A 14,271-nucleotide genomic window follows, 5' to 3' on the forward strand; every position below is an offset into this window, starting at 1 on the left:
TTCATTTTACCAACCTCGGAAGGATGGAAGACTGAACTTTGAGCCAGCTACCTGAAACTGACTTCCACTGGGATCAAACTTAGATTGTGAACAGAACTTTTGACTGCGGAACTGCAATTTACCATTCTGCACCATGGGGCTCTTTTTTCCTACACAAGCCTGATTAAAATGAATGGGAGCTATGTAAGAGTTACTGACCCTGTGGGTCAGAGCTGTCTGCATCCCACTCTACTGCCTTTACTGGCACCCATCAAGCACCTCACTAGTTTGTTTCATAGGACCTATTATGGCCACAAAGCACTAATTACCTCAACTTATAACTGATTTAAAAGATTAGACCAGAAAAACATGCCACCGCAAGCTTCCTTCTGTCCTAATCCTAGTCTCCTGCTAACGTGGCAAATTTTTTAACTGCTCCTAATTTGCTAGGTGAAAGGGCGGCAAACCCTGTCAGGTGTACAGTTGGTACCTGAAACAGAGGTGTTGTAATATATCAGTGATCAAGATGTGTTCGGTCATGCACCTGTTATGGCAATGGAGTCTTGCCAGAAAATATTAGAAACCATTTCCAGAAGCTAAGAGCAGTGTTTGAATTGGGCAAAGAATGATGAGATTCCAGGACACAGGAGAAATTAGTAAGGGAGGAGGAGACTTATCTCTGCCCTGCGGGGATAGGGAGGGATATAAATCCGAAAGCAATAAATAAGTTTAATTTGAATGTAAAGAAAAAATAATTTTCTTTATAATTTCTTAAGAAAGCAGGTAATACCCTAATTGTGGCAAAATAGCTGCATTTCCTATTTATGTATCATCATGGTGGGTGGCTCCAACTGTATTCTTGCTCACATAAATCTCTCCAAGATATATTTATTCAATATCTCTTTCGAGGAGTTCAGTGAGCGACTCTCCTCTGCATGTTCCCAACAACCCCATGCATTAGGTACAAACTGAGAGAGAATGATTTGCCCAAGAGTTGGATGGCTGACTGGGGGTCTGAATGAGTCTCTCCCTCCCTCCCACTCCTACTGGACACTGTACTAAAGCAGTGATCCCACATCCCATACAGGCAACTACACCATGCAGCAATCGTGTATGATCTTTCCTCAGGCATAAACCAAAAGGTCCTTTTGGTCCTTATTTCCAGGTGAATATGAACACCATGATACACTTGTAAGTACTAAGTTGCGGATACCAGGTGAAGAACTGGCTCCGGCCATTTCATACTCATGCTTCTTTCTTTCTTTCTTTCTTTCTTTCTTTCTTTCTTTCTTTCTTTCTTTCTTTCTTTCTTTCTTTCTTTCTTTCTAGGACATAAATAAACTCGCACCGAGAGCCACAAACCATGCCAAAAAGGGTAATTGCTATCCGTGTGGGGATTAGGAGAAAAAAAACCTCTGCACCGAAAGGGGTGGGTTAAACAGGGAGGTGCTTCAAGGCCAAGGCACCGGGCTGCAGGAGGGCGAGAGAGGTAGGCGGCTGTCTCCTGCAAAGCAAGCAATCCGCACCCAGCAGGCGAGCCTCCCTTTCCCAGGCTGGCAAAGCAGAGCGGAGCCGCCCAGGCTGCCCCAGAGGGGGAGGCGGGAAGCGAGCAGCATGGCGTGCTTCAGCGGCGAGTACGTGGTAAGGGACCACACAGCGGGAGGCTGGCTCGGAGGGGGCCTGCGAGGGAGCGGAGCAGGCAGGCGGGCAGGCACGGAGGGCGCAGAGGCGCGGGGAGGTTTTTGCCATCTACTTTCTTGGAGCAAGGAGGAGGAGAGGAGGAGGCTCTTGAGGAGGAGGGGAAAAAAGGCGGTTTCGGCGGTGGCAGCTCCTGTTCCTCCCTAGAGGGCAAGGCGCTGTTTTCCTCGGTTAACTGAATAACGCCACCTCCTCGGCTCTGGGGACGATCCGGGGACGCTTAGAGAAGGGTCTCGCGCCACCTGCGGCGCAGTCGCCTCCCTTCGCCCCTCCCTTCGCTTTGGAGACGAGGGGCCGTCTCTTTCTAGGAGGACAGGTGCTCTTTTTGCTGCCCACCATGGGTAGGGTCTCGTTCCGCAGCTGTGTCGTAAAGTTCATAAGGAGGGAGGGTGGAAGCCCAGGACTGAGAGGTGCATGGCTAGGCAGAACAGACTCTCCACTTAAGTAGGTTTCATAGCAGGCAGCGATAATAAGATTTCCATTCATGTTTTCAGTGTAGCAGGATTGCAAAACTGTAAATATGTATGCAAATTGCCCTCAAAGTTTCCATTAGGGCACGGGTAAAAAAATCCGTGTTTCTTAACAGGACCATAATGCCCTCTGTGGTGATCTTAAAATCTTGACGTCATTAAGAGTTGGAGGTGGGGGGAGAATGGACATTTGGGTATTTTGGGCATATTTGTTGGGCTGGATTTAGCTTGGCAGGCTGAAGCTTAAAGGGCACCTCCAGCCAAGGTGTATAATATTTTTGACATTCTCTCATAGGCCTTTCTTACACACGCTGTCATAACCCACTGTATTCTCTAAACAACTCTTCAGTAGTTTTCCTTGTGTAACCCTGAGTTCACTAGGGGAGCTAAAGAGGTAGGATATTCCATGTAAGAAAGAAAAGGCATAATCTTCTCGATTCACTGGAGGTCCTGAAGCTGCAAGTCGTTCCCCTCAGAAGGATCCAAAACTTGTTATAAACTTGTTATCAAACTCTGAGTATGAGAATTTCTTATGCTGATTGCTGGAGGGCGGGGGGGTTCAGGGTAACAATCTTTTTTTGCAGAAAATGGAAGAACTGGAATTTGTGTTTATGCTGCATAAATGTGGACCCATGTGCTAGGTCATTTTCACAGGGTCAGCAAAGCCATTCACCAATCAGAACTGTTACTGAGAACTTGTACAGTTCATTTCATGATTTAAAAAAAATTAGAGAAGATTTTGATGAGCTTGAGCAACAAGCAAAAGCCACCTTACCATATGTTAACTACAGAATTGTCACAGGGAGACAAAGAGTAAGGAAACAGCAAGGAAATTATGGAAGTGCACCTGGTCCTGATGCTTTAGATGAACTTTTAATCAGAGATAAGTTAAATTCTTTATTCCTATACTAGTCACTTGAAGCCAGCTGATGAAGAGCTACTGTGTACAGTGATATTGCACAAATGTTTTCCTTTCTTGCTAATCTGACAGCATCTAAGCAAGAAATTCTGCAAGGTGTTGAAATGTTGATGGAAGCATACCCAGAAGATGTTGACCTGAAACTTACTGATGAACTTTTGCACTTTTGCTGGTACACAAGACAAAGGCATAGGCCTACAGAAGAGCACTCTCTGTCTCATACAGATCTTTACCAAATTATACACAAGTAAAAATTCAGATGGCCTTCTCTAATATGGAAGCAGTCTTACATCAAAGCAGTATTTTGTAGCTTAATGGTTACTAACCGCTTGGGAGAGAAATCTTTTTCAAAATTCAAAAGAATTAAAAATGAATTAAGGGCCACAATGTCTCAAGAGAGATTGTCTGCACTGTGCATTCTGAACAATGAAAGTGACCAACATAGACAAACGAATGTTGATGAACTTTTGGACAATTTTGCTAGAACTAGAACTTTCTTAGTGTTAGTGTATTTGATGATTGTAGTTTATTTCTTAACATGTATTTTTAAACTGACTGTCTAATTATAACATTAAGTAGGATTTAAAAGTGGCACTGTCAGGTAGTCATGATCTTATTAACACTTCCTAGGCAATAAAATGTGGAAGCTCAAGATTTTTTTTTAAAGGATATAACAGTAAACTTACAATTTCATTTTCCTTAAAATTCCTGCTTATTCTACAAATGCTTACAAAGTTCCGTTATGGCAAGTTTTTCAGTGTTAATTTTAACATTTATGGATTTTGGAGGAATTGTGGAATTTTAAATACCTGTCATCAGTGGCATAGATGCAATGGGGGCATCGAGGGGGGGGCTTGCCCCGGGCGCCGTCATTGCGGTCATGGGGGGGCTGGGGCTGGATGGAAGGGGGCGCACAGGCAGTTCCCCCTCTCTTCATCATTGCCTGTCATCATGCTCATCTTTACTCAGGTTTAAAACACTCTTCCATCTTCCTCTAGTTGTGAGGGTGTGGATTGGGAAGGGGAACCTCACAGGTGGAATAGCCTAGGGCAGTGGTGGCAAACCTATGGCACGGGTGCCAGAGGTGGCACTCAGAGCCCTCTCTGTGGGCACGCGCAAACAGTTCATCATGTGTGCAGGGGGAATCGCCCCCACACACAAACACATCAAGGCTGGCCTGTGCCGCTGGGCTCAATTATTAGCATTAAACCTAAGACCTAGTTTTGAGGAATCAGTGTAGGTAACCCTGTTAAGCGCTGTTAAACCCCACTGATTCTCATGCAAAGAACTAAAACGTAATCCTTTACATGGGAGTAAGCTCAGTTGCTGGCAATGGGGCTTGCTTCTGAGTAAACCCTTCTAGAGTCGTGATTCACCCGTTCGAAGAGTTGCATGGTTGCTTCAAAGCAAAGCTAACGACTACCACCAAGCTTACTCCCGAGTAATGCACGCCTCGGAACCAACCGTTTTTTCTAAACTAAAACCTCAGCATTCAGATTAAATTGCCATGTTGGCACTTTGCAATAAATAAGTGGGTTTTGGGTTGCAATTTGGGCACTCGGTCTCAAAAAGGTTCGCCATCACTGGCCTAGGGCCTCTGTTAATCTAAATTCGGCTCTGCATAGATTATAAACATATTTTTATGTATGGAGTCTTGGGAGAGGGATTTGATGTTGCATACTTGATGGGCAACAGTGAATTAAAACTTTAGAATTTATGGTATAAATAAAAATAAATGCTATCTGGTTCCTTGCATAAGAACATAAGAACATAAGAACAAGCCAGCTGGATCAGACCAGAGTCCATCTAGTCCAGCTCTCTGCTACTCGCAGTGGCCCACCAGGTGCCTTTGGGAGTTCACATGTAGGATGTGAAAGCAATGGCCTTCTGCGGCTGTTGCTCCCGAGCACCTGGACTGTTAAGGCATTTGCAATCTCAGATCAAAGAGGATCAAGATTGGTAGCCATAAATTGACTTCTCCTCCATAAATCTGTCCAAGCCCCTTTTAAAGCTATCCAGGTTAGTGGCCATCACCACCTCCTGTGGCAGCATATTCCAAACACCAATCACACGTTGCGTGAAGAAGTGTTTCCTTTTATTAGTTCTAATTCTTCCCCCCCAGCATTTTCAATGAATGCCCCCTGGTTCTAGTATTGTGAGAAAGAGAGAAAAATTTCTCTCTGTCAACATTTTCTACCCCATGCATAATTTTATAGACTTCAATCATATCCCCCCCTCAGACGTCTCCTCTCCAAACTAAAGAGTCCCAAACGCTGCAGCCTTTCCTCATAAGGAAGGTGCTCCAGTCCCTCAATCATCCTCGTTGCCCTTCTCTGCACTTTTTCTATCTCTTCAATATCCTTTTTGAGATGTGGTGACCAGAACTGAACACAGTACTCCAAGTGTGGTCGCACCACGGCTTTATATAAGGGCATGACAATCTTTGCAGTTTTATTATCAATTCCTTTCCTGATTATCCCCAGCATAGAGTTTGCCTTTTTCACAGCTGCCATACATTGAGTTGACATTCCCATGGAACTATCAATTAAGATGCCCAAATCCCTTTCCTGGTCTGTGACTGATAGCACTGACCCCTGTAGCGTGTATGTGAAGTTTGGATTTTTTGCCCCTATGTGCATCACTTTGCATTTTGCTACATTGAACTGCATTTGCCATTTCTTAGCCCACTCACCTAATTTATCAAGGTCCGCTTGGAGCTCTTCGCAATCCTTTGTGGTTCTCACCACCCTACATAATTTGGTATCATCTGCAAACTTGGCCACCACGCTACCCACCCCTACTTCCAGGTCATTTATGAATAGGTTAAAGAGCACTTACATATTACAAGAGCACTTGCAAGCTTACATATTTGGAATGATTTTGTTGTATAGCACAAGTCCAGCAAATGTGCAGCAAGAAAGATGCTGACTAGGTATATGGCAATGATAGTTGTTGTCATGGTGTGCTACTTTGTGTGGTACTTTGTGAACATAACATTATAAAAAATACTGTATGCTTCCATTCAGTTGTTCATTTTAGTGCAAAGGGAGCGAAAAAGTTATGCATTTTAGTACAAAGGGAGCGAAAAAGTTATACTTTATTGAGTTTCAGAAATGGTGAGGATTCTCTAAGCTAAGAGTGTGGCGAGTTCCAAAGAGGGGGAAAAGTGCATGTAACAGAGAATCCAAACCAAAGGGAATGTACGTTCAATGTGAAGGAATCCACAAGTGCATAAATGCCATACTAAGAGAAAGTTAAAGAGAAAAATTGGCAATTGTCCGTTAAGCAAGAGCTGGAATATGTCCAGTTTCCAAATTGGTATATCTGTACGAAAGAATAGGAAACAAGGGCTGTAAGTGGGAAACCTGGGCTGATATACCATAACTCCTGCTAGGGATGAATTCTTTGGTAGAATTCAGGTCTATAACCCAAAACTTTGGCTTAATATGGCATTAATTACCTCCACCCCCACCCCGACACGACCTTCAAATCTTTAGGAATTTCCCAATCTCTAGGAATTTTCCGATTCCATCTAAACTTGTCTTTTAGTATATACTGGACTTATTTTTGTATTTTTTAAAAATGTAACATTTAAATACTAGGTTTCTGAAGATGGGTTATCTGAACCAAGGCAGTGGCGACCATTAATGTACAGAAAATGCACAGACTCCCTTTGGTTGATGCTATTCTTTCTCTTCTGGGCAGGTTTGGTAAGTAGTCTCATAAATAATATATTGCAAAAAAAATTATTAAAGTTGATAGTAATGAAAAGCTTGCTGCATGAGTGATATAGTATCTTTACTGTTATAATACTGTAACACTGATTTCTGAAGTTCTATAGTAGTGCTTAAGACTGGTCTCGTTCAGCAAGGCTGTTCTTATGTTCTTATGGAGATAGAGAAGGCATTTAAGGGAGTTGGAAATGTGAGTGAATGTGCTTGAGAGAAAGAACAGTGTATGAACACCCCAGGTATGGGAATACTGTCAATGGCTGTGTATAGGAATGAATGAGGAATAAGAAGGTATTACAAATACTACAAACACAAATGCACATTTTTTCCAGATGTCTACTTTTTATATAATTTATGTTCTGAATAGTGTTTTAAAGATGAAAAATTGAGGCTGAGAGAAACTGACATCAAGAGTCAGCAGTGTGGCTGACCTGGGGTTAAGTATAGTCTTGTCAGCATTAAACTTAGCACTGTTCAATGGGAGGTATCATCTTTGTTGAATGGGGGTAAGGCATTCTCTACTACGGCCTTAGTTCTCTGAAGGATTCTCTTCAGAGATAGCTGATGAGCTCCTGTTCATATATGGAAAACATGTAAACATTTTTCTCTGCACAGTCTATCCTGTACATATTTACTTTAAAAGGGTCTACTTGGTAATAATTATGTTCAGTATTGTAGACTTACAGACCAGTTTTTGTGAGTAAGGTTCAGCTTATTTGATTCACTGTTTTTTCCAGTAACTGTAATCTAAGTAAATGTGTTTAAGATAAATGTGCTAGGCAGCTAACGTTACATTATTCACTGTTAAGTAGCAAGGCTCAAGGAATATGATAGTGTTGCACAATTGCATATTAAGCAAACCGTTGCATATTAAGCTAACAACAGTAGATGAATTGATGTTTCTATTAAGTACAGGGCCAATTGCAAAGCTGGCAATATAATAATCCTTACAAAAAACTACATGTGAGTCTGTTGCCATGCTGGCATAATTGTTGCCATTATCATAACATGCCATTATCAAACATTTATCATAAATGTTTATGATACTTCATTTAATATTATTTACTCTAAACATCTCTTTGCAGTTTGCCAAGAAGCCTTTACTCTTTGTTTTACTATTAAAAATGATGGGCCCCTTCCCTATTCCCCCTCCCCTTAAAATGATGATCACTTGTATCACTTGCAGGCCTAATATGCTTAATGGATGGCAACATCATGAGAGCCTGCTTGGTAGTCTGACTGATGCTGATGCTGACTGATGCTCTAAGCACAGTCCGACCTAGGTGATCTGGCCCTTCTATTTGCAAAATTCATTATTCAGTTTACATGCAGGCCAGTCTGACCAGATTTCACAATTTATATTCACAATATAGCCTGCTTTTACTTCATTTAATTATTGCAAAAACAATTTATTTGGTTACTAGCAATAAAGCCCATTTTAAAATGAAATGAAATGGGCTCTACATGTGGGGGGAGGGGAGGGCGGGTAGGAGAAGGCTGTTCTCCCCTTATTTTCCAAGCCCTGTGCAGTGTGGGAAACCAAGAAGGACCCCTGATCCTAGCTGAGCCCCACATGGAGGATTGGGCTGTCCTCCCCCCCCCCCCCGCAGTTTCCCAAGCCCTGCATGGCTTGGGAAACAATCCTTTGTGCTTATCCCCCCACCTTTCTTCCCAAGGCCTGCATGTCTTGGGAAGGGAGGGGGGATTGGATGTGAGGGACGCACTTCCTGTCAATGGGAGTCCTGTGCACCCATTGGTCGGGGGTTCATTGTCAAATGTTCCAAACCCTTAGCAAATTATGTATAGGGATAGCTAGGGCTGGGCAGTAGAAAAATGCAATTTTTCAATAATATATGTTGTAAATTGCCATAAGGGAACAATGTAAATAAAATGTTTAAACTTATCATTTCAGATATTTCAAGTTAAATATTTTTCTGAACCTTGCTAAAGAAAAATTGTGCTACAATGTACTGTGTTAACTAATTGGCAGGAACAGATAGGCAGGCATACAAATATACAGGTATCAACCATTATTACACACATAAACAAACCATCCTGTATTTAATTGTTTTTGAAAACCTTAACGATGCATAGCATTTCTATCTGTAAAGTATACATGTACGTGACAGAGGCCTTTATTGTGGAGCCCCAGTTCACCTGAAGTTGAACTAACTTTTCTGTTGTGGGGGTGCCCTTTTCCCACTTTCTGTGATTCCCCCTTTCCCCTTGGTGCCCTAAGCACATGCATATTATGCTTAATGTTTAATACAGGGTTGTGTAGAATAGTGATTAGAGTGTTAGACTAGGATCAGGGTGACAAAGGTTCAAATCCCCACTCTACCTTGGAACCTTGTTGAGTGATCTTGGGTCAGTAATACATTCTCAGACTAAGCTACCTCACAAGGTTGCTGTGAGGATAAAATGGAGGAGTAGAAAGTGATGTAGATTGCTCTGGCTCCCCTTTGGGAAGAAAAAGTGGGGCATAAATTAAATAAATAAATGCATATACCATAACATTTCTCTCACAGATTTTATAGCCATATGGAAAATTAACTGATGTGTCAAAGAGGAGGATACATGTTTTCAGTCTCCAAGAATCCATCACAATCAAGTTTTCTTACAATGTGTACATAGTACAATAGAGAATTGTGTACACTCGTTGCTTAGCGTGCCTGCATTGGTATACACAGAGATATGATCAAGTGCATCCTATAATTTTTTTTCACTTGTAAAATAAGAGGCCACTTTTGACTGTTGAAAAGTGTTATCTAAGGATTGTGGAAAAAAAAGCCATACTGGATACTAGTTACACTGAAGAAACAGACTGGGAACCATACAAATAGAAAACCTGTTTTCCTCACCTCACCAATGAAGCTGCTGTCCCTGATTTAAGAAGACTTTGATCGAACCACAGTTTTTATGACATTTGAATTCAGGTGCTTTAACAAATTGGGAGGTTTTTTTGGTCACAGGCCAGGATTCTAAACCATATCCTGGTTTATGAGCAAGAGTCTGTGGTTTTCAGGGCTGTTCCATATCATGTACAGATTGTAGTTTGTTCATGATGTCTGAATACAGCCTTAGTCACCACTACAGTATTAATTAGTTGTGTGTTTGTAAATTCTCTTTAAGAACCTAACATTGAGGTTACTGTTCAGAAGGAAGAATAATCCAGTTTTACGCATCTGCTTTAGCTGTGATAGGTATTGGTGGTGTCACTTAAGCAGGGTCCAATCACGGGCAAGCCATCTGGCTTTTCATTGCTCTGTGGATAGTAATTTCCTTGTTTTTGCTTTTACCATAGGAAATAGCCCATTTGTGTCAACCTACATTGCTTCTATTGGAATCATTTCTCCCAAAACATAGTTCTCCCCTCTTACATTTTATCTTCACAAAAACAATCATATGATAGGTCAGGTTGGGAGAGAGTGACTGGCCAAAGGTCACCCCTCCCTGAGTGGGGATTTGAACTTGGGTTTCCCAGATTGAAGTCTGTCACACTGGCCATCACGCTGGCATCTAGGTTGATTCTATTTCTTACTTTTGATACAGTCACAGAGCTTTCTTTGGGCAGCATAGTCAGTGAGTACTGTTAGGTTGGTGACATAGCTAATATCCCATTGGTAATGTAGTGGCATTAGTTTGTGCTCTTTGTGTTAATGATGATACTCCACCACCTGATTCTGATCTTCATAGAATTTTCTGTCAAAACACATGAGACCCCTGATCTATGGTAAAGAACGTAGAGAAAATATTGACATGGAACTCTTTTGCTTTTACGCTGCTATTGGGCAGTGCAATCCGGGGGGGGGGGGACGATAGCTGTGGCACAGCTGGGGACAGTGCGGCTGCATTGCTCCTAACAGTCTTGCAGTGCTGTGGCCAGCAGACCAAAAGATACACTGCCCCTTACCCTGTGCGAGTGGCCTATGTAGCACAATAGGCTGAGCCAGGGCTGGAGGGAGGGGGAACTCTGCCCGGGGCACGTGTGCTTCCTGCGTCCTGCCATGCCCCCGCCCCACCCTGGAACAACCCAGAATGCCCCCACCATGCCCCTGCACTAGCGCACACCTGGTGCATTGCGCACCCCCACCTCCTTGGCTCTACGCCACTGGGTTGAGCCACTGACTTTGCTGTTGTAAATGTGTGCTGGCAAGTGGTGGCACCCTGACCTGAAAGGGCTTAGGAATGCCCCTTTCATGCCGGCACAGGCTCCTGCACTGAAAAAGCGCTGGCCCCAGCGCCAGCCTAAATGCCTCTGCATTGGCATAAATGCTCCTTACACTGGTGTAATTAACATTTCTGCCAGTGCCAGGGTCTTGCTGGCCCCTCAATAGTTTCAGCCCCCCCCCCCCCGGATTATAGTTAATCTTCCTAAAGATTTGGACACTCTTACTCAACATTGATCCTAAATGTAATAATGTTTATTCTTTGGCCCTCTAGAGATGTTTTACTCCAAACTGATCAGTACAGTGTTAAGGGCTTCTATAAATTTGTTTTACAAAATATAAAATGACAGCTGGAAGGTATGAGAAGCACATTTGAAACGCAGCATGTAAATTCCAAGAGAATAACTAGTATAATATATGTTCTCATAGATGTTTATAACTGGCTATGCTGTAACTGCTGGAGCTGCAGAAAGACTTGTGTTTGGGTATGACAGCTATGGAAACATATGTGGCCGGAAGAACACTCCTGTGGCAGGCGCACCTTTGTCCGGGCAGGACATGACAAACAGAAAGTGAGTATGCTTTTGTTCTAAGCAGCTTCAGTACTAACAACGTGTGTGAAACAAAGATGAGTACTGAGCAAGTCTACTAAGAATCTTACTCAGATCTTTTCAGTGGGCCTGTTCATTTCCTAGAAAAATGTTCTAATGACAGCTCTGCAAAACACAACTACATAAATACCTTAAAAGCAACAGTTGTGCTCAGTAATGATTTCGGTAAGTCCAATTATCATGTTGAAATCAAGGACATAAAAATAATACTTTGCAGAATCAACAGTGTAAATCCAGTCTGTATTTTGATTATGATGAAATTGCATTATGTAGCAAGTAAGATTTTATGTAGCAAGTGAGATTTTAACATTTTAATGTTTTGAGTTTGCTGGGGAAAATTGAATCGTCAGAGTGGCAAAGTAAAAATATAAATAGGACTGAATGGAAGTTCTTTTTTCTCTGCTAGATTTGTATTCTTTTTGAATTCCTGTGACTTGAAAATCCAAAATCTTAAAATAAACTCAACTGCATTATGTGTATCAAGTTGTCCACAAGAACAGCTTAATTCCTTGGAAGATATTCAGCTTTTTGCAGATAATAATGGTATGTAAAAAGTACATGAATTTATTTATTTATTTCATTTATAGCTCTCCTTTATCCACAATGGGGATCTAAAGCAGCCTTTATAATGATCTTCCATGTTATCCTCACAACAGCAGTTAGAGAGGTTAGACTGAGAATGTGTGACTGGCCCATGGACACCCAGGGAGCTTCCATGACAGAGTAGGTATTAGAACTTGGGTCTTGCAGATCCCTAAACTCTAAAACTCTAATCTTTATACCCCACTGCCTTTTATAGGGTGAGCAAGTTGAACAGTATCAAGAAGACAGGCTTGAGTGGGTTGAGCAAGTTACCTAGTGGTTGCTGCCAGGCCTGACCTTGATAAGGCCAAAACAGGAAAGGGCCCTGCCACCTCCACCTGCCTTTTAGTGATGGAAACTAAATGTTAAACTTGGCAACACAATTATGGCTGCCTAGCAGGGGCCAATAAGGATTAGTAGGTTGAGATTTACTCGTGAAACATCATGCTAAATCCCACATGTTTTCAAGGTGTTTAAAAGATTGACTGTTTTATGCTTTTTTCCGATATCTTACCTGCTATCAAAGACAGACATCAATGTATGGTTTTCTGGATTTTCCTTTCCCTCCTTTTGAAAATTGGGGCAACATTTACCCATCTTGAAGCTTGTAGCATCTCACCAATCAGAAGGATTTCTCAAAGATGATAACAGATATAGAGTACATCAACAAGTTCCTTTAGCACCCTTGTGTGGAAATCATCTGCCCTGAAGATGTGAAGTAATAGCTAGATACTCCCTGTAATCTTAACCAGTCTTCAGATACAATCCTGTCCCCTTGCGCTGTCTTTGCAAAGTTGTAACAGTTCCCTTCTGGGAAAGGTCAGAGACAAAATAGGAATGGAGCAGTTCTGCCTTCTCTTGATCACCTATTTATCATCCTTGCTGGGCAGTGGATCCACTGTTTCCTTTCTCTTTACATACTTGAAAAATCCCTATTTGTTGTTCTTAGCTTATCTTGGCAGATCATTTGTATTTGCATGTATAAATATTTATATATCTCAGTCAGGAGAACTGGCCAGGCAAATGTCAGAATTTGAAACTAAAGATTTGTGGCTGTTAGCTCTTCTACGGAAGACCTTTCCCTTGTGCCTGTTTCTTCTAACTCTGCACATATTCAGAAGCCTAGATCAAGCAATGATAGCCTTTGTGCAGAAATGAGATAAATGTACAGATTCTTTTTCCAAACTGGGACCTTGCTATTTTTATGAAGATCTCTGGATTGTGATTGAAGTCTTTGAGACGCAAGTGAAGCAGAGTGATGTTGTAAACACCCTGTCAAAATTATCAGATTATATTACAAGTGGATTTTGAAGACCACAATCTGAATTTTTGCACAGTTTATGCATTTTAGAAGAACACTGGCTTGTGTATTTTTGTGTTCTGAGATCTGAGATGTTTTGTTAAATTGCACAATAATATCATTGGTCAGCAACCTTAAAGAAATTGCATAACATTTGTTTCTAACATTTATTTTTATTACTAGTATCTTACCATTTTGTGTGGATTTTGTTCTGTGTAGGTTCTTGCCTTTGTGTTTACAGTCTGAACACTACTGGTTGTATACATAATCCCAAAGCTCCTGTGATTTGCCCCAGCTTACCAGTTCCACCAAGGTAAACAATACTGTGCATATTTTTTTTTGTTATCCAGAAGCCCTTCCATATTTTGTTTGATTTTTTTTCTAAATGGCATCTGACTCCAAAGCAATTGAATTAATTTTTTTCATTAATTTACTGGATTAAGTTTTTGAGTTTGGAGGAAGGTCCTAGTTACTATTGATTTAAATGTTTTATTGTCAAAGGTTTTCACGACCAGAATCAAGTGGGTGTTGTGGATTTCCCAGATTGTGTGGCCATGGTCTGGTAGGTTTTGCTCCTGACATTTCACCTAAATCTGCTGCTGGCATCTTCAGAAGCATGTCACAATAAGATGATTTGAAACACATCTTTCTATGGCAGATCTCTGAAGATGGCAGCCTTAGATAGGGTAAAACGTTAGGAGCAAACACTATCAGACCATGGCCACACAGCCTGGAAAACCCACAAAACCCAGCCGATTTAAAAGTTGTTTCTGATTTCTGCTTGTTTCTTTGTAAAATAGTTTGAATATCAA

General features: G+C 41.6%; 1 protein-coding gene across 4 annotated transcripts in view; it reads left to right on the top strand.

The window, feature by feature from the left end:
• Positions 1-1,057: 1,057 nt before the first annotated feature.
• The window catches only part of SLC44A3 (solute carrier family 44 member 3), a 47,239-nt gene continuing 34,025 nt past the window's right edge, over positions 1,058-14,271 (top strand). For 2 of the 4 annotated variants that reach the window (XM_048496221.1, XM_048496225.1), the window contains exons 1-5: positions 1,446-1,620; positions 6,669-6,776; positions 11,396-11,538; positions 11,984-12,120; positions 13,679-13,772. In XM_048496221.1, coding sequence (XP_048352178.1) covers positions 1,594-1,620; positions 6,669-6,776; positions 11,396-11,538; positions 11,984-12,120; positions 13,679-13,772 — 509 coding nt within the window. In that variant the 5' untranslated portion in view covers positions 1,446-1,593. Of the gene's footprint in view, positions 1,145-1,445; positions 1,621-6,668; positions 6,777-11,395; positions 11,539-11,983; positions 12,121-13,678; positions 13,773-14,271 lie in introns of those variants that run through there. The other 2 variants (XM_048496224.1, XM_048496222.1) reach the window with 2 other exon arrangements.

The sequence above is a fragment of the Sphaerodactylus townsendi genome, linkage group LG05 (assembly GCF_021028975.2).
Source record: "Sphaerodactylus townsendi isolate TG3544 linkage group LG05, MPM_Stown_v2.3, whole genome shotgun sequence".
In the NCBI taxonomy this organism is placed as follows: Eukaryota; Metazoa; Chordata; class Lepidosauria; order Squamata; family Sphaerodactylidae; genus Sphaerodactylus; species Sphaerodactylus townsendi.